A 27616-nucleotide genomic window follows, 5' to 3' on the forward strand; every position below is an offset into this window, starting at 1 on the left:
TTGCAAAGTGAAGCAGATAACTGTGCTAGTGTAAACACAACACTTTCATTTCTTTGGTTAATTAAAAAAAATACTTTCACTTTCTCCAGATTTTCAGAGAATATTGCATGAAATCATCATAGATTCTAATAAAATAAGAAATGTGTTCGCACATAACATAAGGTGATATATGCATGTTCAGTAGGCATATCCCTGCCTGATTGGATGTTTATTTTATTGTTTATTTGAACTCGTGGTGAACGTTTGTGTTTATGACATTTTTTAGCACTTGTATGTGCGCAAGTTGCTCAAAATAAGAATGACCAATAAAAGAGAAACTTGTTAAATTATAAATAGAATTTATCAAAAAGTTTAATTATTGTTAAAGTTAACAGAAAATATGTTCAGTGAATCAAATTTTTAAGTTTAGTTGACCTAATGCATGTTCAAATCCAGTACTCTCTTTTTTCTTTGTGACATCAAAATACTAGGTCACCGACGTGAGGGGTGAATGTTATTGCAGTGTGTATGGAACTATCAGATTTGTATGGTTAAACAGTCTGTAAATAATCAAATTTGACATGTATTTGAAAGAACATTGTAAATCGTTTGTTATTGCATTGTTTCTGTTACTCTGTTAAACCGATGATAATACTTGTAGATATAATAATTAGGATTCCAAAGTTGAAACCTAGGCATCTTCATATTTTGCTTTGGATATTCCCCACATAGCCAGAGTTATCAGAGGAAATAAACATTTTGTACTTGTGTCATGCGTAGCATAAAAAGTATGGTTAGTAAAGGGCTGAAACTTAACACACATATTGTCATCACGCTTTCTACAGGACATTTCATGGTCCCTCAAAGTCCCCAGGGTTATTGTGAACTTCTGATTAGTGTATTTTTTCAGTAACTGCAAATAGCCATTCTGGCAATGATGCTTGTCTCCTAATTCAATCAAAAGGTTGCAAGGTTGCATGAGTTTCGGGATTGTTTTCAGGAAGTACTCTAGGAATTCAAATGAAACTTCATATTATGATATGGGGCATTAAGGGAAAGTGCAAAGTACAAGATTTATTACTCTTTATTTAAGACATACAGAGTTACTATGCATAAGTTGATTTTCATGTGTCTAGTATAAGCGTTGAAGTAATTGAAGAAAATTTTGTACCTTTATAGAGCATATTTAGAAGTACAGAGTCTCTCTCTCTCTCTCTCTCTCTAAGTCTCCTATCTACTGAGGATCTAAGGCAGAAATAGCCATATAGAGAAGGCTATCTCTAAATCTTCCCCCCTCCCCCTCCCTCCCTCCCTCTCCACTCCCCCTCCCTCCCTCCCTCCCTCCCTCCCTCCCTCTCTCTCTCTCTCCTCTCTCTCTCTCTCTCTGTGAAACATTATGCATCTTGTTACAAACCATGCATGCTGGGTTTAATCAGTGTCTCCACACCAAAAACAAGGACAAAGGTTACAAGAACATGTGATCTTATTGTTCATTGTAAACCTCTATAAACAACTCATGTACAATGCTAGGGCAGGTATTCATCAATCAATTCTTATACTTTTGACAAAAATAAACAAAATTCTTAAACTTTTATGTTTGAATGGTACCGGTAATACAGTTCAATATAAAACAGAATTTAGCAGCTCTGATTGCAGAGTTTATCGTTCAAAACAATTTGCTTATAACGTTAGCAACATTTGTACATTTAGCTTGTATATATTAAAATGTATTTTTCTTGTGTCCAAGTTTGTTCTTTATTATTTTGTCTCTTAATTGGTGAAAATAGGGCCTAGGAAAATTACAGCTTGTTTAGTGATATGCATACTGAACCTATGAATTTTAATTGTGTTATAGAGTGTGTTTTTAACCAACTTACATTTGTGAGTAGGTCGAGAAGCAGGTTATATACAGGTCTTTAGATTTACCCTAGGAGAAGTTTTGAGTTTATCATATTTACTGTATAAGTTGATCTGTTTTTATTTTAGATCAATGTACACCTTACGAAAGCATTGGCTGACAACCTCTATCTGTTGCAGGTAATCCAATTATGTCCTATCTGTTTTTTAATGTATTTAAAACAGTTTTCAAAACTTTAAACTGATTTGTCAAATGAGGTGACAATAAATAAAAAGAATAATAGAGTATTTTACATATTTGTAATTACTTAAACAATGACATGTTTTGTAAAACTGGTGATAATGTTTTTATTTAAACCTAATGAGTCACAAACATAAGCAGAATTTTAGCATAATAGTTTTGCAAATATCTTTGTACAAGAGAAAATTTGTTGTATATGATTTGAACCCTGTCATGCAAAAATGCGTCTTACGCCATATGCACTCAATTATACTCCAAACCATCTTGTACATCAATGCAGTCTGATCTTGAGCAACCCTGTCTGCTTATGAGACAACAAAATATTGTGTGACTTGACACCGGACTGAGCAGCTCCTGGCCCAACTGCGCAGGCTGGTCTGGAGCTATGCTGGTTGCATATAACATATGACACACTTTTGCATGACGCATTACAAATATTAAATATTCATAGATGGGCCTTTATTTCAGTACCCAGTCAGACCAAGCTTTATGACGTATGACAGTGTGGAATTGCTGTCTGGAAAAGTTAAACCAGGACAAAGTAGGGTGTGTATCTATAAATAGTTAATTGTAGGTATGCTTAAGGTAAACCAGCTAACCAAATGAACATTCAATTAAGCGGTTACATGCTTAAGTAAAGTTTAAACTAAAGGTTAACATTAAGAACATTTTTAAATAATTTTCAAACATTAAAAAAAGTTATGAACAAACAAGAAATAAATAATTAAACATACTGTTGTATGTGAAACGGCATGGACGTAAGCGACTTTCTGTACCTATTCAATTAATTTTGTTCATGCCTAAAAAAATTATTACCATTTATTCTGAAAATAGGCTTTGATTATTGATCCTGCTTTGCTTACACCTTTGCTGAATTTGAGATCACTGATGTTTTTCAAAGTTAGAGCTAGAGGTAGCCCTAAACACAAGCAGCAGCCATTACTGCAAGAGCAAAGGGGAGCAGTTTGCACTCAATGTGGATGGCAAGATTGGTGAAGGGGCCTCATTTTTTACAAGTGACAAGATGGACAAACAGGTTCTGACATCCCATCCTACTGGGGCACAGGTGGGCAGATATGCTGTCGGATATTTCAAAGGAGGTGAGTGCTGTAAATTATCATGCACATAAGTGATAAACAGCAAAGCACTTCTGTTTAAAAAAGGTGGGGCTTATGCATCAGTGGCAGTTAGGCTGGCAGGCGGTTGTGCGTCATCCAGGAGAATGGTGTTGGCTCAATAACTCATGGATCATCATGAGACTTGATAATAATGTTAACAGATTAACATGATCTTGGCTAATTTGCGATAACCAACCAAATCACATTAAACACTTCTAAATTATTGCCATGGAAATTGGAATGACAATAAAATATCCGTGTTTACCTTGTCTGCTGTATAACTCTTATAGCTTACATCATGAAACTTGTTTGATAATCAGCCAAATTACGAAAGCATTTCTGAATATTAATTGTGGCTCTTAAATTATCACTAATTTTCTAAATGAATGTCTGCTTTCTTATAAGGTTTTTTTTTCTCTCAATATCTTCCTTATGCATTAATCAATCTTGATGAAACTTAATATATAGCAATCTTAAAATGAGACCTAGTTTGGGTTTGAATTTTGGGCTGATGCGGTTTGTTGCATTTGGGGCTTGTCAGATCAAGGTTACTGGTACTGAAAATAGAAAAATGATTGCCACAGAAAGTGTGTGTGTATGTAGCTTACCTGCAGACCTAGCTTGTGTTTGTATTTTGGGCCAGTCAGGGTAAGGTCAAAGTCACCTTTACGATTACCGGAATAAACCCCCTTCGGAAAAAACCCCCTTCTCTGATCACGGCACAGCGGAAAAAAAAACCTTTCATAATTTGCATACACGGAACAAACCCCCTTCCATAGGGGAAGAAACCCCTTCCCTAAAAACGCCATAGCGGAACAAACCCCCTTCAAGTTTTTAGACAGGCGGAATAAACCCCCTTCCGAAGTGGTATCCTAAATCCATTATTAAAGTGTTACGCGCATCTAACAGCATATGTAATGTTTATGAGTGTGTATCGCAACCGTTGTTTATTTGTTGGTGTTTTCACTTCATATATACTTATACTTGTTAATGCAGCATCACCATATCAAAAACAATATCCCGGAAAGAGGAAATAATGCATTGGAATATAAACCGTACTTTCGTTCTGACAATTTACGAAATAACTCGATGTACGACGTGAATCTTAATTTAGTTTAAGTGCAGATTCATTCACACGACACACAGACACACTTTTGTTATACGGATCATTTAGGGACATTACGGGACAGTATATTGACCTGTTAATTCTTTTCAGCTTCAACTCAATTCAACAGAGAAAAAAATGCATAATATCACTTTAAATGAATGTGCGAAAATCGGATGAAAGAAGTGTACCGGCCTTTTGTTCACAAGATTTTAATGATACAAATTAAATATTCAAACTATGCATCTCAATTCAACAGTGAAAAACGCGCATAATATCACTTTAAAAGAAGGTGCAAAAAACTGATTAAAGGAGTGTACCGGTCGTTAGTTCACAAGATGTTAATGATACACATTAAATAGTCAAGTTGTGAATCTCAAACATTGTTATCGCGATAAATATCGTGTTGGAGAGATAAAATTAACACCCTTTCAATGTTATAAACAAGAGCTATAATCGTTAATTTATTAAGCTTCAATAATAATTAGCTTAATTGATATGTTTCTAGAACAAAATATTTCAATTTATTCCATAAAAATATAATAATCATGTCAAAGGAAATTAAATAGCCGGTATCTAAACAAAAGCATAAGCGCCAAGACCGTATCATCAGTTCGGTGCGTCACGACCGCGTACTACTTTGTTATGTCTTCATTCCTTATTTACTTCCTTTTTAAAACATTTGTTTTCTATCGTATACAGAATTATATTCTCCTTAGCAAGATGTAATATTTAAAACTGAACTCCAAATACAAACGCTACAAATCGGTATAGAGTACAAACCAGGGGCGTAGATAACCGCCAAACATTGGGGAGGCGGATGCAAGGTCCCGGCTCTGAAAAGAATAACATTGTTAATGTAATAAATTTTGTCTTAAATATTAATGATAATAATAAAAACACATTATTAAGCAACAATACGAGTATTTTTTGTATGTTGTGTTGTTTTTTTTCTTTCTAAATTTCGTTTGTATTTAGATCGACGTTAGGTTCATAAAAGGTAAGAACGGTTGCAAATTAAAATTTAATACTAATATACATACCTCATCGTAGTGGAGCCATGTGAACGAATAAAACCAACTAGATTGGAATGAACGCTGTTCTGGCTTTTTTTCCCGAATGTACCCTTAGGAAAAGCAAAATTTCGAGGCTGATTAGGAATACTCATTTTGAACATTAAACGATTACATATATGATATTGTTTCAATGATTCCTAATCAAGTAATAACCGTTAAACCTAGAGAACAAAAATATTTTCAATCAAATTAATGTTTTTCACGCGTATATGTACTCAATATTGTTTTAAGTGGCAGTTACCTTTGAATTGAAGCGATCAATTAAAATCAAAAGAAAAGCCTGCCCTTAATCAAAACACCGACAGTGCAATCACAGAAAAGAACAATAAAACAATTAACGCAATGACATTTACCTGGGCCCCTGGGTTATGACACCTAACAAGGGATATTGACACATCACTATTGGCAACCTCGGAGCAGACGGAGAGGGGACACATGACTTCTGCACTGACGGCGTGTGATTACAAAAAATACTGGTTGCTGGCGATTTTTGGGGATTTTATGTTTTATTTATATAAGGACGACTAGCCGAAATATTGGGGAGGCGGCCCTCCCCTGCCTCCCCATTATCTACGCCCCTGCGAACATGTCAACCTAGATTCTAAAACTCCAAACTCTTTTTCTGAAATGAATGAAAGGCGCCGATCATGACACAACTTCTCACAATTATCAACAATAGCCAGTACATTAAAGGACATTGATTTTAATTAAATGAAGGTTTGAAAATTTATTTCCAAACTGCTTTGTGCTGATTAAAGAAGTGTAGTTTGCTAATAACTTGATAATGATGAGATGCTCGTGTGAATTTGACTTGCATTCGTTAAACTGAGATTATAAGAGGTTTATATGTGTTTAATTGTACTATATTGATAAAAATATGTTACAATAACCCAAAATAGGCAAGAAAATTTTTACATTGAAGACGAATTTAATAAAATGCGGCAACGACAAATTAGCGCCATGCGCCGATCGTGACGACGATATAACGAACTTTCTTTTCTACAAAAACCGAAGCATTTGTCTTTTTATTAGGATCGGAGTTAGTGTGCCTGTGTCGTAAGAATAGCTAGCGTATTTACAAAATATTTTACAAAAACGTGCATATTCTTTCTTTATGGAAGTGGGTTTGTTACGCTATGGAAGGGGGTTAATTCCGCTACGGAAAGGGGTTAATTCCGCAAATGCAAAACTAGGAAGGGGGTTTGTTCCGCGTATGCAAAATATGAAAGGGGGTTTGTTCCGCTATGCCGTTTTTGGGGAAGGGGGTTTCTGCCGAAGGGGGTTTCTTCCATACACCCACCTTTACTTAAACTAGGAAAACAGTTTCTGCACAATAACAGGGGTTTTAATGGAGGTATTGCACAGAAATTAGACTTAGCTTCAGATTACATTTCAGGTCAGTAGGATAAAGGTTAATGTCTCTGTTGCTTGAAATGTAGAAACAATTCTGCTCAATTACTTGGGTAAAGTTGTACGTATTAAACTACAATTGTGTCTGCATATCGACCTTAAGGATGTACAGTAATTGAACAATAATTATTTTCATAAAAATATTACTAGTATTTTTAATGTTGAAGGCCTAATTTCATCACATTTGTATGTTTTAAGGCAGAGGGATACAGAAGTTGTTGTCCATCAGACTGTCTGTCCATCAGTCTGTCTGTCCATCAGTCTGTCTGTCAGTCACACATATTTTCAGGGTTATATTTCAGAAACGATGTTACATATCAACATGAAACTTCATGGGTTTATAGATTTCAATGAGGAGATTTGCAAAGCATACAAAAATTTACCCTGTGCTTAATACTTTGTAAATATTATACCGTATATCAAGGGGTTTGCACCCAACCATAAACAAAATTTTAAATTTACAACAAATGAAAACATCATTTTCAGATATTTGATTTATTCAGACATTTAAATTGGTGCATTTTGTGACAAGTTGGAGCACTTGTTTAAAGCAATCATAATGCCTTAAACCGGATGTTAAGCTCACATGCAGAACAATGTAGTCCGAATATCTAGCTTGTCACACAACTTCTCCAATTTTTGGAAGCATGTCCAGGTTTATTAGTTTTATATCATATTAAACAGTATAAACATGAATAATAATTAAATAGAACCTAAATGAACTACTTAATCCTTATTGAAGTTTTGTGTAGCATTCTTTGTGCTATCTGTTATTACAGGTGAGCTGTTTATGAGCCCTGTCAGAGCTCATCTGCAGTTTTGTTTAGCATTCTTTGTGCTATCTGTTACTACAGGTGAGCTGTTTATGAGCCCTGTTCTGCTATCTGTAACTACAGGTGAGCTGTTTATATCTGCTATCTGTTACTACAGGTGAGCTGTTTATGAGCCCTGTTCGAGCCCAGCTGCAAATGAAGCCCAGTTTCTCTTACCTCGACAAGTCAGACACTCGGGCGGAATCAAAACAGGCAGCTTTGGAACAAGGTGCAATGGCTTTTCTTCTAGATAAAAAGTTATTCCATTGTTCTGTCTATGAGAAAAATAATATCTTTATTGCATGAACAATGATTTACCAATCAAGTGTTATAATGTAATAATTCGATGTATGTATTTCATATTAAACTGTGTACTTTGTTCTTCATAAAACACATGCTTTTGAGTCTAGAAAGAAGCAGGACAGAAATATAAACATTAAGTGAACAAACTGTTGAATAATGAATAAATCCTTGCTCTGAGATAACAGGGTTAAATGCATGTGCATTCACTTTAATATCAGATTAGCCTAAGAAGGACGACACTTAAAGTATAAACTGGATTGTTTTTAAGAAGAGGTTTCCTTCGAACGAAAATTACTATAAAAGCGGAATGTCTAGTACCTGGGGACTGCACAAGCTAATCTTGGACAACACTACACACACATATTAAGCCAGTTTTCCCAGAACAGGGCTTAATGAATCAGGATGGTCCAGTAATTGTTTTTGATATGAGTCATGTTCTGAGGAAACTGGGCATAATGCATGTGCAGGCTGTCAAGCGGTCATACTTTTTCCTACTATTTCCTACTATTTCCTACTTTTTCATCAGGATCCTACTTTTTCCTATTTTTTTACCAAATCTTCCTACTATTCCTACTTTTTCATTTTCAATTGAGAATATTTTTTTTTAAAGAGTTTATTTAGTAAACTTGCAGTATAAATGAATCTATGGCATGACAGTATCCCTGTTAATTTGCATTCATCTAGATGAGACCTGACAATTAACCCTCAAACAAACCCATGCTGACTGTCTGCTAGCACCTCTTCAGGAAGCATAAATATTTATTTCTTATGTAACTTTTGAAATTATTGACAAGTTTTTTTTTAAGTAACAATAGTGCCTTGTTTACTTCCTTAGCATTTGTTCACTGCAGACTTCACTACCTTACACAGTTCCCAGTGATGCAAGAGCTGAGGGAACCCATTGTTTATTCCAGTTTTATTTTGTTTCCATTGACAACAATTTGACCAAACCTTATGCATGTTTACATGATATTGCTGTTTGGAATGTAGAGATATAGAGATACCATGTATTGTATGAGTGGTTATGTAATATGGAATTTAAACACAAGTTATTGGAAAAAGATAAAACTGATGCTTTGCCGAGTTTTCATCATTTACAAATATAATGTAACAAATTCTGTATTACATGACAACGGATATGATGTTCTATTGATATCATAGGTACATCATGTTTAGTAATTAAAGATAAATGCACAGAGCCTAAATGCCCTGATACATTTTTATGCTCCCGGTAGGGTGACATATAGCAGTTGTACTGTTAGTCCGTTTGTCTGTCTGTCTGTCTGTCTGTCTGTCTGTGTGTCCGTCCGAGAACTTTAATATGGGCCATAACTTTTGCAATATTAAAGATAGCAACTTGATATTTGGCATGCATGTGTATCTCATGAAGCTGCACATTTTGAGTGGTGAAAGGTGAAGGTCATCCTTCAAGGTCAAAAGTAAAAAAATACAATCCAAGGAAAGTAATAAGCTTTAAAAGGGAGATAATTTCTAAACCTGCCAAATGATATATTGAAATTTTATTTCAAAGCGGCGCAATAGTGGGCATTGTGTTTCTGACAAACACAATTCTTGTCTAATGATGCCATAGCTAGTGAGGTAACTTCAAGGTGTTAAAGCGTAGTATTAAAATTATTTAACAGCATTATTACACTCCCGCGAAGTCATCAATAATGTAAAAACCATTATTTGAAACTGGAATAAACAATGTAGTGCAACTGTTTCATTGCCAAATCAATGATGTCATAAAAGATGTCAGGTGATAAGGTCCTATCTCCAGTTGCAAAATCTGCTCTACAATGACCAGTCATTTTGAATGTAACTTAAGTTATTATAACTGCACCCTATTGTCAATTTAAAGGTTTCACAATGTAGCTGTAGCAGAGCATTGACACTGCTTTATATACTAGTATTAATCTTGAACAACAAGTTGGTGTATCACTAAATAAATTTGGTCTTCTGCTTAAGGATATAACATGCACAATATATTACCATTTTTATATCGATACACAGAAGACCTCTAACCACTTATTTGATGATACACCAAAATGAACAGCATCTAATTTTACTTCTTTATCAGGGTAGCTTTGCTTGAAACTTAATTATCATAGATACACTATAAGTGCTAAAATGCCTAGTGGGAAAACAAAGTTTAACCCTTCATGGATGGAAAAGTTGGACAACAGTGGAAAAACACTTGAATCATGGTGCAAGAGAGATACCGGCAATGAGTTTGCAAGATATTATACTGTCTGAATGAAGTCCATCTTGTTGTAATTCTGGGGCTAATCAACTGAAAAGTCATGCAGATGGATAAAAACACAAGGAAAACATGAAATACATGCATGATAATTCACAAAAGCGTGGAAGTGCCCCAAAGCCAAGCAGCTCTCAGGGTGGTGGGGATAAATCTATCTGTATGCAAGTACAACCATCACACAAGGAACAGATACAAAAGGCTGAAATCTTCTGGGCCCTTAAGGTAGCTTCAAGTGGGTATCCATACAGAACATGTGATGGCACTCCTGCTCCGTTTCAAGCTATGTTTCCTGGACCTGTGTCTAAAAAATTAGTATTATGTATTCCTACTTTTGAGGAAAAAGTTCCTACTTTTTCCTACTTTTTTCCTACTTTTCTTGCAAAAGTAGTTCCTATTTTTTCCTACTTTTTGAAAAAAGGTCACTTGACAGCCTGCATGTGCGTAAAGTGTCATCCCAGATTAGCCTGTGCAGTCCGCACAGGCTAATCAGGGATAACACTTTCCACCTAAATTGGATTTTGCTAAGAAGGGACTTCATTTAAATGAAAATATCACAAAGGCGGAAAATGTCATCCCTGATTAGCCTGTGCGGACAGCACAGGCGAATCTTGGTTGACACTTTACGCACATGCTTTATGTCCAGTTTTCTCAGAACGCAACTCGTATTTTCACAGGAGACTCGAGCCAAGATGAAGCTGAGGAGGAGGCTACAGCTGTCACAGTGAAGTTTGCACGTCCAGAGTCGGATGCTGCCAAGGCGAGACGTCTCGCTTCATTCTCACATCTCCAGAGGAAACAGGAGGAGGAGTCCTGGCTGCCACTACACTATTATAATGTCTATGTAGGTTATGACCCCATTATGTCTATGTAGGTTTTGACACCATAATTTCTATATAGGTTATGACCCCATAATGTCTAAGTAGGTTATGACCCCATAATGTCTATGTAGGTTATGACCTCATCATGTCTATGTAGGTTATAACCCCATAGTGTCTATGTAGGTTATAAGCCCATAATGTCTATGTAGGTTATGACCCCATAATGTCTATGTAGGTTATGATCCCATAATGTCTATGTAAGTTATAACCCCATAATGTCTATGTAGATTATAAGCCCATAATGTCTATGTAGGTTATAACCCCATAATGTCTATGTAGGTTATAAGCCCATAATGTCTATGTAGGTTATAAGCCCATAGTGTCTATGAAGGTTATGACCCCATAATTTTTATGCTCCCCGAAATAAAATGTTGGCGGAGCATATAGTTGCCAGTTTGTCCTTCCTTCCTTCCTACTTCCAGGAGGAGGAGTCCTGGCTGCCACTACACTATTATAATGTCTATGTAGGTTATGACCCCATAATGTCTATGTAGGTTATGACCCCATAATGTCTAAGTAGGTTATGACCCCATAATGTCTAAGTAGGTTATAACCCCATAATGTCTATGTAGGTTATGACCCCATAATGTCGAAGTAGGTTATGACCCCATAATGTCTAAGTAGGTTATAACCCCATAATGTCTATGTAGGTTATGACCTTGTCCAAGTTTTTTTGCATACATTGTATTGCATTGTGGTCTATCAGTATTCCATGCATTGTTTGTGTTGCGTTGCAGAGTGAGGAGTCTGAGCGTGAGCTGACCAGGCTGCTGTGTGAGGTGAAGGAGGCCAGCTCAGAGTTCCACGTGGAGTCTACAGAGTACCTCAACATGCTCATGTCACATGATAGTGAGATCAAACAGTACGTACCTCAACATGCTCATGTCACATGATAGTGAGATCAAACAGTACATACCTCAACATGCTCATGTCACATGATAGTGAGATCAAACAGTACGTACCTCAACATGCTCATGTCACATGATAGTGAGATCAAACAGTACGTACCTCAGCATGCTCATGTCACATGATAGTGAGATCAAACAGTGCGTACCTCAACATGCTCATGTCACATGATAGTGAGATCAAACAGTATGTACCTCAACATGCTCATGTCACATGATAGTGAGATCAAACAGTATGTACCTCAACATGCTCATGTCACATGATAGTGAGATCAAACAGTACGTACCTCAACATGCTCATGTCACATGATCAGTGCGATCAAACGGTGTGCAACCTGTTCTTCTGTTATAAAACTTATATATTATTTTATTTATGTTATAAATTCATGATCATGAATCAGAACGCCAAAGTCTGCAAGTATTATTACAGATTGCACATAATGCCATTATTACTGATGCAGTTTTTAGCAGTATATTTGGTTTAGGTCTTCCGCACAGCATGGTTCTTCATATTGTTAAAAATTAACCTGGACCTTAATACAGTAACTATTTTAATGTCATAAATACTTACCTGCTATCCCTAGCTATACCTTTCTAGGTGGGTTAGCTTCTCCAGAAATCTTCAAGTGCCGGAATTCGTCCACCTCTCTAACTGAAAACAGATCAGGTTAAACATAGTACAATGTAACCTAACTGGAAATCAAGAACCTTAACTCATCTTACTTTTCTGGAGACACACCATGCAGATCGCCATTTTTTTATCGGCTTTAAATTTGGACTTTTTGTTCAATTCTGCATTGTAGATTTGGGTTTGAAATGGATGAATTATATAATTTATTGTTTCTACTTCATTCAGAAATCTTTTCTTGTATTATTTTGTTGATAATTAATTGTTTTTCACATTTTGCTGGGTTTTTACATGTGCTCATGAATTGAGCACGACGATTTCAGGATTTATGTCAACATGTTATTGACTATATTATGCAGTGTAAATAATTTGTTAAACTGAATTTTCAGTTATTTTGTTCGTTTTACACTGTTTTCTTACGTGGATTCTTTTCTTTTTCTAATTTTAGAATAAGAATGAATTTACAAACTAGAGGTTCACGTGGTCACATTAAGGATTCTTGGGATTCCCACAATACTTAATTGTTATGTACTAATTGTACCTTTGATCATAAATGTTCTGTTTGTAGTGCGTGGGACGATGCAACGTGGCAGAAAGCAGTTCGTCGAAGAACATTTCTGAGCAGAAAATGGGCAGATGAACCTTCATCAGATGAGAAATTCCTGGTGACTTTACAGACTACAGACGAGTATTTGCAGCATCAGTCACCGGGTATTGGGCAAGATGAAGATCGTACTATGCTAACTTTGTTAGAAAGTCGATCAACATCAGACCATATGGTGACAATTGTCAGCCGGTCTATTCCCAATAACATTGGTCAAGGACTACGACTAATGCCGGACCATTTGGCAGCCGCCATACGGTCATTGCCTGGTGACAACACTGGTCATAGTATGACCAGTACGTCACCGGGTAACGGACCGGTCTGGTCACCGGTCTGTGGTACCGGGGACCGGTCCGGTCACAGGTCAATACCACCGGTCACCAGGGACTGGTCCCGTCACCGGTCAATACTACCGGTCAATACCACCGGTCATCTATCAACAGTGACCGGTCCGGTCACCGGTCAATACCACCGGTCACCAGGGACATAATGCTGCTTCTTTAATGTCGCTTTCACATAATGCTGCTTCTTCAATGTCGGAGATGCTAAGGATTCGTAGAGATCTTATCCTTTCTTCATTTACTAAAGATTTTCTATTAGAACCGGGTATGAATTCTCTCAGAACGGCACCTCTCTCATCAGGATTTTTTTTCGGTGGAAGGATACAAGACGCAATTTCAGCGGACAAGATGATCAACTTCATGTTTCTTTAGCTAGAAACAACTCTGGACAACACCAAGGGGCCTTAAGTGACCTGTTTCTAGACCAATGGCAAATCCAGTAGTTAAGAAGGATAAGAGGAATAACCTTTTCTCTAAAAAGCCTTCCTTGAATCCGCAGTCAGTTCCTAACAAACAGTCTTTATTCAACAGACCTTCTGTTTCTCAGAAATCGTCTGTTAAGAAATCTGGTAGGAAGTCTCAGCCGGATAAGAGTTATTCCAAAACTTTTACCGGCAAGGATGGACCTCCTGCTTACAAGCCCTAGGTACCTACCCTTTCTACTGCTTTCTCATCCGATGCCGGAAATACCAGTAGGGGCCAGACTTCTACATTTTTCAAATCGTTTGCTTCGTATAACTAAGGACGCTTGGGTTCATTATTTTGTTACTGAAGGCCTGTCTTTTCAATTTGAAAACAGACCTCAACTCTCTCGCGTCCCTGTGGAGCTGGTATCTCCGCATCCACTGATTCCAGAATCCATTCTCGGTCTTTTGAAAAAAACAGGCGGTAGAAAGGGTTACAGACCCTTATTCTCCAGGATTTTTCAGTCGTCTTTTTCTTGTTCATAAGGAAAATGGTTCCTGGAGACCAGTAATAGACTTAAAAGTTTTCAACACGTTTCTATTCAAACCAACTTTCAAGATGGAGACTCCTTCCTTCATAAGGAATTCCATCAAACCTCTTCACTGGGGGGTGTCCTTGGACCTGGAAGATGCGTACTTCCATGTTCCTATACACCCCAACTACCGGAAGTACCTTCGTTTTGCATTTCGAGGCCAGGTATACTAGTTCCGAGCAATGCCAGTTGGGTTGGCAACAGCCCCTCTAGTCTTTACTAAGCTTATGGCTACAGTAGGAGAACATCTCCGTGTTCACGGTATTCTGCTTCTTCAGTACTTCGACGACTGGCTGTTACACCAGCTTGATCGTCAATTGCTTCTTCAACATCTGGAATTTTCTTGGAAAGAACTCCTATCATTAGGGCTCCTTTTAAATGCAGACAAATCAGAACTCATTTCATCTCAAGATTTCACTTTTGTGGGAAGGAACTTCTTGACTAACATCATCATGGTCAGAGTGTCTCGTCAACATATATCAGACCTTCTGGTGAAGGTAATTTGGGTTTTGTCCCAATCTCATATAACAGCTCAAGAGTTCCTATCTCTCAACGGTATCCTGAGCTCAGTAGCAGACTTCTGTTCCTTTGTCCTCCTCAGCATTACCTCTCAGCTTGTTGGAAATGGTCTCCGGACAATATGTTATCGCAGATTCCTATTCTTCCGGAGTTAATACCACATCTTCAGTGGTGGATAGACGAGGAGACTCTCTTGGCAGGAGTTCCCCTTCTTCCTGCGCAACCGTCTTTGTATCTAATGACGGACGTGAGCAAGGAAGGGTGGGGTGCTCATTTGGAACCGCTCAGTTTGACAGTTTCGGGGTTGTGGTCTCATCATGAGTCACATCTGCATATCAACAATCTAGAAATGCGAGCGGTATTTCTAGATGTATCTCATTTACAGTCGAATCTATGAGACTCTTGTGTGATGGTGTCAACAGACAACACATCATTTGTGACTTACATTCAGACACAGGGGGGAACACATTGTCACTCCATGTATCTGGAAACCAAGGACCTACTTGTTCTTTGGAAGACGCTCAACATTTTTCTTCTGGTCAAATTTATTCCAGGTCGTCTCAACGTCCCGGCAGACGGGTTGTCTCGCAAACACCAATTACTTCCATCGGAGTGGATACTTCATCAGGAAGTGACCAATCAGATTTTTCTCATGTTCAATTATCCTCTACTTGACCTATTTGCAACCAGACACAATCATAGACTTCCTCTGTATGTGAGTTCGGTTTACGATCCATTAGCGTGGGCAGTAGACGGGCTTTCGTTCGATTGGGACCAACTGGACGCTTACGCTTATCCCCCTCCCATTCTGATTCCCCAAATATTGGCGAAAATCAGGGTTAGTTCGTGTCGCATACTCCTCATCGCCCCTTGGTGGCCCAGGATATAGTGGTTCAACGATCTTCTCAGTCTCCTGTACTATTATTCCAGGACACTATCTCACGGATCAGATCTTATGTCTCAAAGAGGCAGACTTCATACGGATCCAGCAATGTTCCACTTACACGTCTGGCTGTTTTCAGGCAATTTCTGCAGAAGAAACGCTTTTCTGTCAGGGCTTCAAACCTCGTTGCTTCTGCAAGGAGAAGGTCCACCAGAGCAGTCTATGATGCTTGATGGAAACTCTTCTCTAATTGGTGTATTCGAGAGAAAAGTGATCCCCTCAATCCCTCTGCTAGACGCATAGCGGATTTTCTTATCTATCTTTTTGATGATATGAAACTTTCTCTTAGCTCCATCAAAGGATATAGATCTATGATTTCCCATACTTTGGCTTTTACTAAATCATCACATGTATGTGCTGATCCAGCGATTTTGGAACTGATTTGATCTATGGAACTTAAACGTCCTGTTTCTCGTACACTGGCGCCTAAATGGGATTTGGCTTGTGTTCTTGATTCTCTAGATCAAGCTTCTTTACAGTTCCTAACTTGGAAGACCATTTTCCTTCTTACTATGTCTTCAGCCAATAGGAGAAGTGAAATTCATGCTCTTTCTTTCTAGGATGGTCATCTTTGTTTTGATTCCTCAGATGGATCTGTAACATTGTTGTGTCAGCCAGGATTCCTTGCTAATAATTAACTCCCCTCTATGGCTTCTAACCCTTCAAAGTTCCAAGTCTTTTTAATACTTGTGGACATGAAGATGATGATAGACTTCTTTGCCCGGTCAGGGCTTTGAAGTTCTGTCTTAATAGAGTAAGGTCTATTCGAGGTTCTCGCAAAAGACTTTTCATTCCGTTAAAAAGGGGGGGTAGGTGTCTGCAGCATTTATTTCTCGTTGGGGAGCCTCGACTATTAAGAAAACTTACTCATCTCTCATCTAGGGATAAACCCTGTTTAAGATTAGAGCGCATGAATTAAGAGCTCTTTTGGCTTCGTGGGCGTATATTAATTACGTTCCACTTTCTGAAGTGCTTCAAGCTGCTTTCTGGAGGAATCCGACCACCTTTTCCTCTTTCTATCTTCGTTCTCTTGAGTGTCAACGAGACAATTTATGTATGTTGGGTTCTCTTGTGGTTGCTCAGACAGTAGTTTCTTCCATGGCGTAAATGTACTGGCGCTATCCAGAAACTAAAGTACTATACTGTACTAACGAAGATTATCTGAGGACATGTTTCTACTATCTCTGGCTGAAAAACCTGAATATGGGTTTTTGCTGTGATGGGAAAATATAAGGATAACCTCCCGCCACAGCTGCAAAATCAGCTAGTGATAGCAGGTATGTATTTATGACATTAAAACAAATTTTCTTAAAATAAAATTCATTTTAATAATTAAATACTTACGTGCTATCGGTAAGTCCCACCTCCCACCCCGCTCATCGTTTAATATTTTCATAATTACATGAAAAGTAAGATTAGTTACGGTTCTTGATTTCCGGTTAGGTTACATTGTACTATGTTTAACCTGATCTGTTTTCAGTTAGAGAGGTGGACGAATTCCGGCACTTGAAGATTTCTGGAGAAGCTAACCCACCTAGAAAGGTATAGCTAGGGATAGCAGGTAAGTATTTAATTATTAAAATGAATTTTATTTTAAGAAAATTTGTTTTAGTTTAAAACCACTTCAAATACTGCAAAAACTATGTTCATGCCCCTTTTCAAAAAGCAGGTATATAGCAGTCGCACTGTCTGTCTGTAAGAATGTCTGGTAGTCCATCTGAAAGTTCTGGTCTCAGTCTTAGTTGTGCTATATCTTAATGGATTTAAAAATACTCAATAATTTAAAATAATTGTATACTCCATCATAAGACAATGTGTGCCTAGTAACACCTATTACCCTACCTAATGGGCACTTAGAGACAAATGTGAAATTTAGCTATAAAACATCTTGGCTGGATTATAACTTTGTCATTCATCATGACATGTTTAAATTACTTACCTCAATTGTTGGCCATCTTGATGTGTAGAATACAGATACTACTGCACAAACCACTGACTCATCAGCTGGGAACTGCCTATCATCAAGTGTTTCTATCCTTTAATCCCATGACACTATCCGGGCAGTGGATCTGTAGTGTTGGCCAAACACTACGGGTCAGTGGTTTAGCGTCCAGCTCTTCTCCTCTTATCATCCACAGCCAGTTGGATGCTCTTTTTGCAGCTTGTCCAAGTCTGCCTACAGCCCTCTTCCTGTCACCTCCCTTGATCTCAATGTTGCTGAGCATTCTCCATACTGATTGGGCTGGGAATCCTCTGCATCCTATTTCAACGGGGAACAGCCAGGCACTCCAACCACGACTTTTACACTGTTCTTGTAGCTCAGTGTACTTTCCCATTTTCCGCTCGTAGGCCTCATCACACCTAGTCTCCCAGGGTACAATGAGTTCTATCATTACCAGTTTCTTGTCCTTGGGAGACCATATAACTATGTCTGGTCTCTGTGTGGTATGGACTATGTCTGGGAATACCAGCTGTTTTCCTAGGTCGACCTTCATCTCCCAACGCTCTGATTCATCAAGGATAGATGTTGCTGCGATTATTGCCTTCTTGGCATTTTGTCCTTCCTTGACGAATTTGATTGTTGATACTGCCTTCTTGTTAGTAGGTCTTGTCTTCCTTCTCTCCCGCTCTAGTATGTCTGCTAGCTCCTTGAGGACCGTGTCGTGCCTTCATCTGTAGTGGCCTTGTGTTAGCGCTGTCTGGCAAGAAGAGAGGGTGTGCTGCATGGTTCCTGGTTTGTAGCACAGCTGACACTTTGGGTCTTCCACTAACCCCCATCTGTGTAGATTGACTGGAGATGGCAGCAGATCATATTCGGATCTCAGTAGGAATTTGAGTCGTAGTGGTTCGTAGTGCCAAATGTCTACCCATGTCAGGTGTCTTTCTGTGGTCTGCCATTGTGTCCATGCGCACTGTCCTCCCATCCCGACTGCTCTGGCGGGCCTGTCTTCCTCTTCTGAAAGCCTGATCTCATTCTGGACCATTTGGCTTCTTTCTTTCTTACCGGCGGTGCTCCAGCGTTGTGGTTTTGTACTGCCCAGACCTTGTCGTCCTATAGCTGTGGTGCCTATGATGTCTTTGTGTCGTAGCCCGCTTTCTGCCTGGGCGACTGCCTGGCTTGCTGACCACCTTCGCCCTGTGCGTGTCTCGATGCCTGCCTTCCATATCATGTCATCTGATGACTCTTTGAGGGTTACCACCAGTCTTCCTTTGGCAACCTTGAACTCTTCAACTAGTGAGGTCATTGGGAGTTGAAGTTGGTTGGTTCTGCCATACAGTCCAATGCTGGTGAAACTAGGAGGGACACCAAGCCATCTCCGGAGAAGCCGGTTGATCACTCTCTCGAATCCTTCTACAGTGGTTGTAGCTATCTCGTACAGCATAAGGGGCCACATAAGCCTAGATAGTAACCCATGTTGGTAGAGCCATGCCTTAAACTTGCCTGGAAGTCCTGTCTGGTCTTTAAGCTTCAGGCCATCTTGGAGCTGGTTTTTGACTCTAGTGATGTTGTTAGTGTCCTTCAGGCTGGCGTCGTACCACTTGCCGAGGCACTTAACTGGACTGTCAATAATGGATGGAATGTCTTCCCCTTGCACCTGTAGAGTGAATCTTTTGGTGACCTTTCCCTTCTTGATGATCAGGCTCCTTGACTTCTTGGGTTTGAACTTCATTCGTGCCCATGTGACCATGTCCTCTAGTGCTGTTAGTACCCAGCGGGCCTTTACATGTGTGGTGGTAGTGATGGTCAGGTCATCCATGAACCCCCTGCTGGATGGGAGGTGTATACCTGACGCTGTTTTTGGTTCTCTGGTTTCCCTCTTCGCGGCATTGATGATCAAGTTCATGCCCATCACGAATAGTACCACTGAGATGGTGCAGCCAGTTACTATCCCCTTCTCTAACCTCTGCCATGGCGTTGTCTGGTCACCGATTGAGAATCAAAGCTGTATGCCATCAAAGTAGCCATTTATGATCCCCTGTATATGCTCTGGGATATGATAGTGCTTTATTGCTTCTTCAATAAGCTTGTGTGGTATGGAGCCATAGGCGTTGGCAAGGTCTAACCAGACGACTGTGAGGTCATTGTCGTTCACCTTTGCTTCACGGATGATCTGACTGATGGCACTGGAGTGTTCAATGCAGCCAGAGAAGCCAGGAACCCCCCTTTCTGTACTGATGTGTCAATGTACTGATTGGTTGTCAGGAACATGGTCATTTGTCTTGCCAGGACAGCGAAGAATATTTTCCCCTCCACATTCAACAGTGAAATGGTTCGGAATTCGGTCACATGTTTGGAGCCCTTTTCCTTTGGTGTAAATATTCCCTCTGCCTGTTGCCAACAATCTGGGACTTTTCCTTTCCTCCATATCACCTTAAGTAGGGTCCATAGTCTTCGTAGTAGCATCGGGCACATCTTGTATACTTTATAGGGTATACCGTTTGGTCCTGGTGCGGAGCCGCTTCTTGCTTTCTTCACTACATCAGATACTTCCTTCATTGTGGGTTCTTTTATGTTTAGTGCAGTTGTGGGTTCTGGTACTGGTTCAATTCTTAGACAGCTTCCTAATGGATTATCTCTCGCTGGATCGGAATGCATGTCCTTTAGATGCTGTTGTATCTCCTCCATACTGCTTTCAAGCTTCCCAGATTTCTCTTTGTCTAGGAGTCCTTTGGAAAACTTGTATGGATTGGCTATGAACTCAGCTCGCCTCTAGGCTCGCTTCTTCCGCTTGTCTCGGAGTTGTTCTGCCTTACGAAGATCGGTCAGTTTCTGTCTGAGTTCATCTCTAAGCTGCTGAAGTCCGGGTCTTTCCTCTATATTTGCTTTTTGGTAGGATTTCCTCAGTGACTTCAGCTCATTCCTAATCTCTGTGATCTGTCGTTGTTTTCTATTTGGCTGTGCAGGGGTTCTGGTGGGTTTCCGTGTCACCTTACCAAATCGTTCTTTGCCGATAGAGTGGACAAGGTTGGTCAGAGACTTCAGTTTCTTCTCTACTGGCCCTTGGAGTGTTGTTTCCAGAATGGTGTTGAGGTCTTCATCGAACTGTTTCCACAGGTTCCTGTCACTTGTCTTGGGCCATATAATTCTCACCTTCTGAGCTGTGGCATTAGTATTGGAAGCTGTATTTCGGGTGTTGTGCTGTGTGTCTGTGTTTGGCCTCAGGTCTTCAGTAGTTTCTAAAAGCTCTAGAAGAGGGTCATCTTCTTCGAAGATGTCGCTGACTTGCGAGACAATATTAGGATCTGCTGAGTTGGTGCGTGGCTTCTCAGCTGCGTAGAGGTTCCCAGTACTGTGGGTTGAGTCCTGACTAGGATCCTCCAACGTCTCACCAGATGTAAAATCTGAGCGTTGTGGCTGCCTTGCTGTGCTCCCGCATCTACACTTCACCTCTGCCTTTGTTCCGGTCAATGTCGATTGGACTAGCCGTGTCGTTGTCATTGAATCCGTCTGATTGAGTCTCTCATCCTCCCCCCCTCTCGGGAGACTCTGGGGGTATTCTTCCGTATCTGAGTCTGTAGCTTGAAAGTGGGTGTCTTCTCGCGAAGACTGCAATCAGAGATGCTACCCCGTCATGCCCCGGGTCCAGTCTTGAGACATAAGTGAAATACAGGGTTATCAATGACCTTTGGACAGAGGGTTTGTTATTCTTGTTTATTATACAATGTCAGGACTCAATCGTGCTCAAATTGTGTTAGCAAAATTTAATTTGATTGTAGATATTAGCTTATTTGGGAAATGACTTTGTAAGTTTTTATGCCTTTATGTATGTACTATATTTTTAATGCAATATGACTTATTTGCATGCCTAGAAGCTTATGCATGACTGCAATCAAGCCCATATGCCTGCGTAAAAGGTAATGCTTGACTGTAACCCAGTCCATGTTCCTGTCTAGAAGGTTATTCTCGACTGTAACTCAGCCCATGTTCCTGTCTAGAAGGTTGTGCATGACTCTTTCTCAGCCCATGTTCCTCTTTGTTCCAGTGAGAAGCCAGCTATGCCCAGCAATGTTCTGTCCCTGACTCAGCTGAAATCCATGCCTCTTGCTGACCAGGTCAAGGCTCTCCTCACCAATGGTAAAATGTATTCTTTCATAGATTGTTGACAATATTTATACCATATATCTGTATGGAAGTAATTTGATGGCTTTTGCTGGTATGATTACTATGGGCGGACTAAAGATCAAAATAATACTTTTAGCTGTGTTGCTTTTTGGGGTTTTCAACTATCAAATTTGTGGTTATGATTGGTAAATGTATGTGCTTGAATTCACTAATGAGTTTCATCATTACTTTGAAGCACTCGCATAGAACAGTACCCTGTTTCAGCCATTGACTTTATATTTAACCTGTGTTTCAGATAGTAACTATATTTGCCCTGAGTGTCAGCCATTGATTCTATATTTGACCTGTGCATCAGCAAATAACTATATATTTGACCTGTGTTTTAGCTAGTTTCTCTTTATTTGCCCTGTTTTTCCGCCAGTTACTCTATATTTGACCTGTGTTTCAGCCATTGGCTCTATATTTGCCCTGTGTTACAGCCAGTTATTCTATATGTGACCTGTGTTTAAGCCAGTTACTCTGTATTTGACCTGTATTTCAGCCAGTTACTCTATATTTGACCTGTGTTTCAGTGACTATTTGATGTGTGTTTCAGCCAATTACTCCATATTTGACCTGGGTTTAAGCCAGTTAGTCTAAATTTGACTTGTATTTTCAGCCAGTTACTCTTTATTTGGCCTGTGTTTTAGCCAGTTACTCTATATTTGACATGTATTTCAACCAGTTACTCTATATTTGACCTGTGTTTCAGCCATTGACTATTTGACGTGTGTTTCAGCCAATTACTCCATATTTGACCTGTGTTTAAGCCAGTTAGTCTAAATTTGACCTGTATTTCAGCCAGTTACTCTATATTTGCCCTGTGTTTCAGTTAGTTACTCTATATTTGACCTGTGTTTTAGCAAATTTTACTCTATACTTGACTTGTGTTTCAGCAAAGGTGATCCGGTTCAGTCAGCTGCTGCATCTTCTGCCTCAGGGGACCGACCCCATAGCCACCCTGCGGGCCCTACAGATTGTGGCAGTCATGGTGCAGGGGTGCTGGGTTGTCAAGAGGTAGGCCCCTGGGAATATTTAAGGTTGCTCTGGGAAAACAGGGCTTAATTCATGTGCATAGTGTCGTACCAGGTTATGCACTGGCTAATCAGAGACAACACTTTAATACAAAATGAATTTTTGCTAAGAAGAGATTTCATTTAAATGAAAATGACATTAAAAGCATTAAGTGTTGTCCCTGATTAGCCTTTGCAGTCTGCACAGGCTAATTCTTAACGACATTTAACACACATTAATTAAGCCCAATTTTCACAGAGCACATACTCATTTGAAGTTTGAAAGAAGTTTGATACCCAAACCATTTAAAATTAAACAACCATATATATAATAATATTTGGAATTATGAATAGATCATACAGTGTTCAGTCATGAACCATAAGCTTTAATTTTGAGTGTTTGGTTTTCAAAAAAAAAATTCTAGTTATACATTTAGTAACAAAAATGATTTTCTTCTTTGCATCAACGGTCATGTGCAATATCCCAAGTCAGTTGAATATTAATACTTGAACAAATTTGCCAAAGAATCTGTTGAACCAAAATCAGTTGGACTTGCATAGACAGAGTTTTCCCTAAGAACCGGCCGCCGGCCAAATTGACCGGTTCAATCGATTTTCTGGCCGGTTCAAATGCTGGTAACAAAAAAAAATAATGAGAGGTTTTGCAACTTTGATCGATGTAATTGTTAAAGTTAAGAAAAGACGAAATTAAACAAGCGAAAACATCGATTTAACATCGTTTTGTTTATGTTCTTTATACTTCCGTGTGTACGTTTTACCGAACAAGTATAATTTATAACGGCGCTTCTCATTGGCTGATTATTTTGAGTACGCAAATAACTACAAAACGGCGCTTCTCATTGGCTGATTATTTTGAGTACGCAAATGTCTACAAAAATCGTAACCACATGGTTTTCTCAAAATGAAACGAACCCTGAGAGATTTTTTCAGTGTGACAGCGCCTTCAAAACGTCAGAAAGGTTTGTATTGATGAAAATCTCGATGAAAATGCATGAAAGAAATTACAGATGTTTTTCAATGATATGGTTCTTTATCAACAGTTCATTCCACCAAGCTTTGTCAAAGAACTCATGAACTGGCTTTGGCATAACCAGTAGCTTAGTTATTGACTTGTTTCAAAATTCATCGCACACTATGGCTATGCACAGTATAATTATTTGGCACTCCCCTCACAAATTTTTTAAAAAATTAGAAAAATTCCATAAGTGATACACAAAAAAACAAGTAATTTTCATCTCTAAAATTTCTGTCCAAACCCCCCCAAAATGCACCATTTTGCGTCTAGATTTTCAAAATTTTTCGGGGGGGCATGCCCCCGGACCCCCCTAGCAGGAGTGCCTTGCTTGGCCGGTTCAAATTTTTATTTGGCCTGTTCAAATAAAAGGAAGGGAAAACCCTGCATAGATATCGAGCTTAATTTACCATAGTTATTAATTTATGAAACAATTAAAAAGGTCACACAAGCACACACAGCAAATATATGTTGATACTATCCTGAACATGGCTTGATTTCACTCCAGTGAGGTACTGTACCCCAAGGATGGCTGCAGTCCTAACAGCGGGGTATCGTCAGAATTTCTGTGCAGAGGCAGGGACTTTGTGGTGAGTTGAGATACTGTTTGCAGCTATTACCTTAGGAGCTTTTGACATTATGTGAGGTTTGATTTTGTAACCTTACCTCAGGAAAGAACTATTATAGTGGTGAGAACTGGTTTTTCCTCTTATTTACATAAAATACAAACAATAATGATCGAAATAAGTTTTGGTATGTATTATCATTGAAACTTAAGTAACCTGAAAACTTGTGTCAATATGTGAATATTCATATTACACATTTTCATATAACAAAATAAATTTGTTTGCACCTAGGAATAGTTGCGTTCCCTACAAGGTCAATTTGAAAAGTCCTTTTTGATATAAATACGTCTTGTATATAGCCATTATACTATTTCAAGTTATTTTGCAAAAAGATAGACAAATACACATTAAACATGTAACCTGGCTGAGCCAATAAAGACAAGAATTCTGTAGTAGATATATATATAGAAGCAGACCTCTGAGAAAAGAGGGCTTAATGCATGTGCCTAAAGTGTCCTCCCTTATTAGCCTGTCCAGTCTGCTCAGGCTAATAAGGGACACTTGCAATTAAAACTGGATTTTTCCTATGAAAAGACTCTTTTAAAAAAATACCATAAAAGCAGAAAGTGCTGTCCCTGATAAGCCAGTGTAGACTGTACAGCCTAATCTGGTACGACACTTTAGGCACATGCATTAATTAAAGCCTGTTTTCCCACTGTCATATTTTCCTGTGCCCAGATGTGGAGGTTCACTCAGTCGCGATGTGTGACCAGGAAGGAGGTGGCCTCTGTGATCAAGCTGCCCAATGAGGATGTGAAGGACATCCTGGAGCAGATGTCCCATATCAGGTTCAACCATGGCTGGGAGTTTGTCTTCCCTCACGACTATGAGTTCACAGACAGGTAGGTAGGGCCATATTGCAGAGATAGTGCTGCATCTCTTGGGCCGTGTTGTGAACACAGTACATTTTTATTTTAAAATACATGAATTAAAAAAAAAAATTGTAAGTTCTTTACTAATTGAGAATATAAATTTCTGATTTTTAATTACATCACATTTAAAAACTTAAATATTATTTTATTAATGTTTAAGCGAAATGTATAAAATCATAAGGAATTGTAATACTGCTCTTTGATTATTTTGCAAGCTCATCATTATTATTACTTTCATAGCTTTTAAAAAACACAACAGTACAAGTCTGAAAGTTCTAGTGGCACACAGCATTTCAGTAAGGCTTGCTGAATGTAGGTCGTCAGCGAGCCATCTAAGCTCGCTAGCCTGGCCCACTGTCTTTGGCTGTTTGTTTATTGTGACTTACAATTGTTTGCTGGTTAATAAATATGAGCCTTACTCTAGAGTCTAGGTTTCATGCATGTGCTTAACCCTTTGCATGCTGGTAAATTTGTCGTCTGCTAAAATGTTGTCTGCTAAATTTCAAAAATTAGCATTTTCTTCGATTTTTTTCAAAGAATACTATCAGAATAGCAAACAGTTTGGATCCTGATGAGACGCCATGTTCTGTGGCGTCTCAACTGGATCTTAACTGTTTGCACAGGCCTTTTCCCGCACTGAAAGGGTTAAGCCCTTTCCACTAAGAAGCAAAGTAAAAATGGCTATGTGCAAACAGCATAAAACCAGAACAGCCTGCAAGTAACTCGCAGTCTGTGCTTCCTTTGGTTGACATGATATTTAGTAACAAAAACATAGTATTCACTATGTACTACAGGGAGTATGTCAATATTTAATTGCCTGTCTCAGGTACCCAGAGATTGTTGAGCGTCAAGCTATGTTGTGGAATTGCAAATACCAGACAATCAGTAAACAGCTTAACATCACAGATGCCCAGGAAAAGAAAATCAGAGGTATCTTTGGTGTAATAAACATAACAGTTGTCATCAGGTGTAGCACCATTCTTTCTCAAACGTATCATTGTACAGTCATTATAAGTAAATATTCCTTTTCAGTGAAATTAATTTAATTCTGTACACATGGTGTTAACAATCTAAAAGGAGTAAAACTACACAATGGTATACATTAGCTTAAATGAATACCTCTTAGCCCCTACAAAATCATTGTATTTTGAACCTGATATCAATTTTGATCCTTCTTTGGTCTCATTTTGACCATACGTTTGCTTGTTTCCCCCACACCAGAGCTTGCAGCAGCAGAGGCGCAGGCTGAGAGGCCCCGGCGTCGACGCACGTCATCACGCTCGCGCAAACGCACTCTCAGTGGTCGCTCCATATCAGACCACAGTGACATGGAGACAGAGCTCACAGACATTGAACTTATACTCGCACAGCAAAACAAATCTGCACTCAAATCACCTGATCACAATAAAGACAGGCTTAACCAGCACACGTTGAACGGTGCTACCATGGAGGTTAGCAGTGAACCAGACGATGCAATAGCTAACGGCAGTGACCATGTGCATAGTGAATTCCAAAGTGAACTGGAGGCATTTATAAAGGACCGGTTATGGAGCAGGTATGTGATGTCAATGAGTGAGCTGACACATCTACTGCACCTGAAGCTGACAGAGGAAGCTCCGGGCTCGCCCCTGGGTACAGGCGTCACAGAGACTCTCTGTGAACAGGCTGTGATAAAACTGGGGGGACTGTCACTCAAGTCAAAGGTCAGTCGTTGATATGCTTATAGGCCATGCTCTGTGAAAAAGGGTTTAATGAATGTGTAAAGTGTCATCCCAGATTAGCCTTTGCAGTCTGTACAGACTAATCAGGGAAGACACTTTTTATACGCCCGTATAAAATACGGGACGTATTATGTGAAACCCCTTGGCGGGCGGGCGGGCGGGCGGCGGGCGGAAGGCATCACTTTGTCCGGACTCTAATTCAAATTGTATTCATCCGATCTTCACCAAACTTGGTCAGCAGTTGCATCTAGTTGATATCTAGGCCAAGTTCG

At 39.1% G+C, this 27616-nt stretch overlaps 1 protein-coding gene across 2 annotated transcripts in view; it reads left to right on the forward strand.

The window, feature by feature from the left end:
• LOC127866368 (DNA-directed RNA polymerase III subunit RPC5-like) overlaps positions 1 to 27616 on the forward strand; it is a 53469-nt gene that overhangs the window by 22015 nt on the left and 3838 nt on the right. For both annotated transcript variants that reach the window (XM_052406850.1, XM_052406851.1), the window contains exons 3-14: positions 1966 to 2016; positions 2546 to 2623; positions 2979 to 3177; positions 7717 to 7827; positions 10836 to 11002; positions 11777 to 11901; positions 21961 to 22052; positions 22976 to 23096; positions 24634 to 24715; positions 25430 to 25593; positions 26450 to 26553; positions 26845 to 27326. In XM_052406850.1, coding sequence (XP_052262810.1) covers positions 1966 to 2016; positions 2546 to 2623; positions 2979 to 3177; positions 7717 to 7827; positions 10836 to 11002; positions 11777 to 11901; positions 21961 to 22052; positions 22976 to 23096; positions 24634 to 24715; positions 25430 to 25593; positions 26450 to 26553; positions 26845 to 27326 — 1776 coding nt within the window. The remainder of the gene's footprint in view (positions 1 to 1965; positions 2017 to 2545; positions 2624 to 2978; positions 3178 to 7716; positions 7828 to 10835; positions 11003 to 11776; positions 11902 to 21960; positions 22053 to 22975; positions 23097 to 24633; positions 24716 to 25429; positions 25594 to 26449; positions 26554 to 26844; positions 27327 to 27616) is intronic.

Source organism: Dreissena polymorpha, chromosome 2 (genome assembly GCF_020536995.1).
Source record: "Dreissena polymorpha isolate Duluth1 chromosome 2, UMN_Dpol_1.0, whole genome shotgun sequence".
Lineage (NCBI taxonomy): Eukaryota > Metazoa > Mollusca > Bivalvia > Myida > Dreissenidae > Dreissena > Dreissena polymorpha.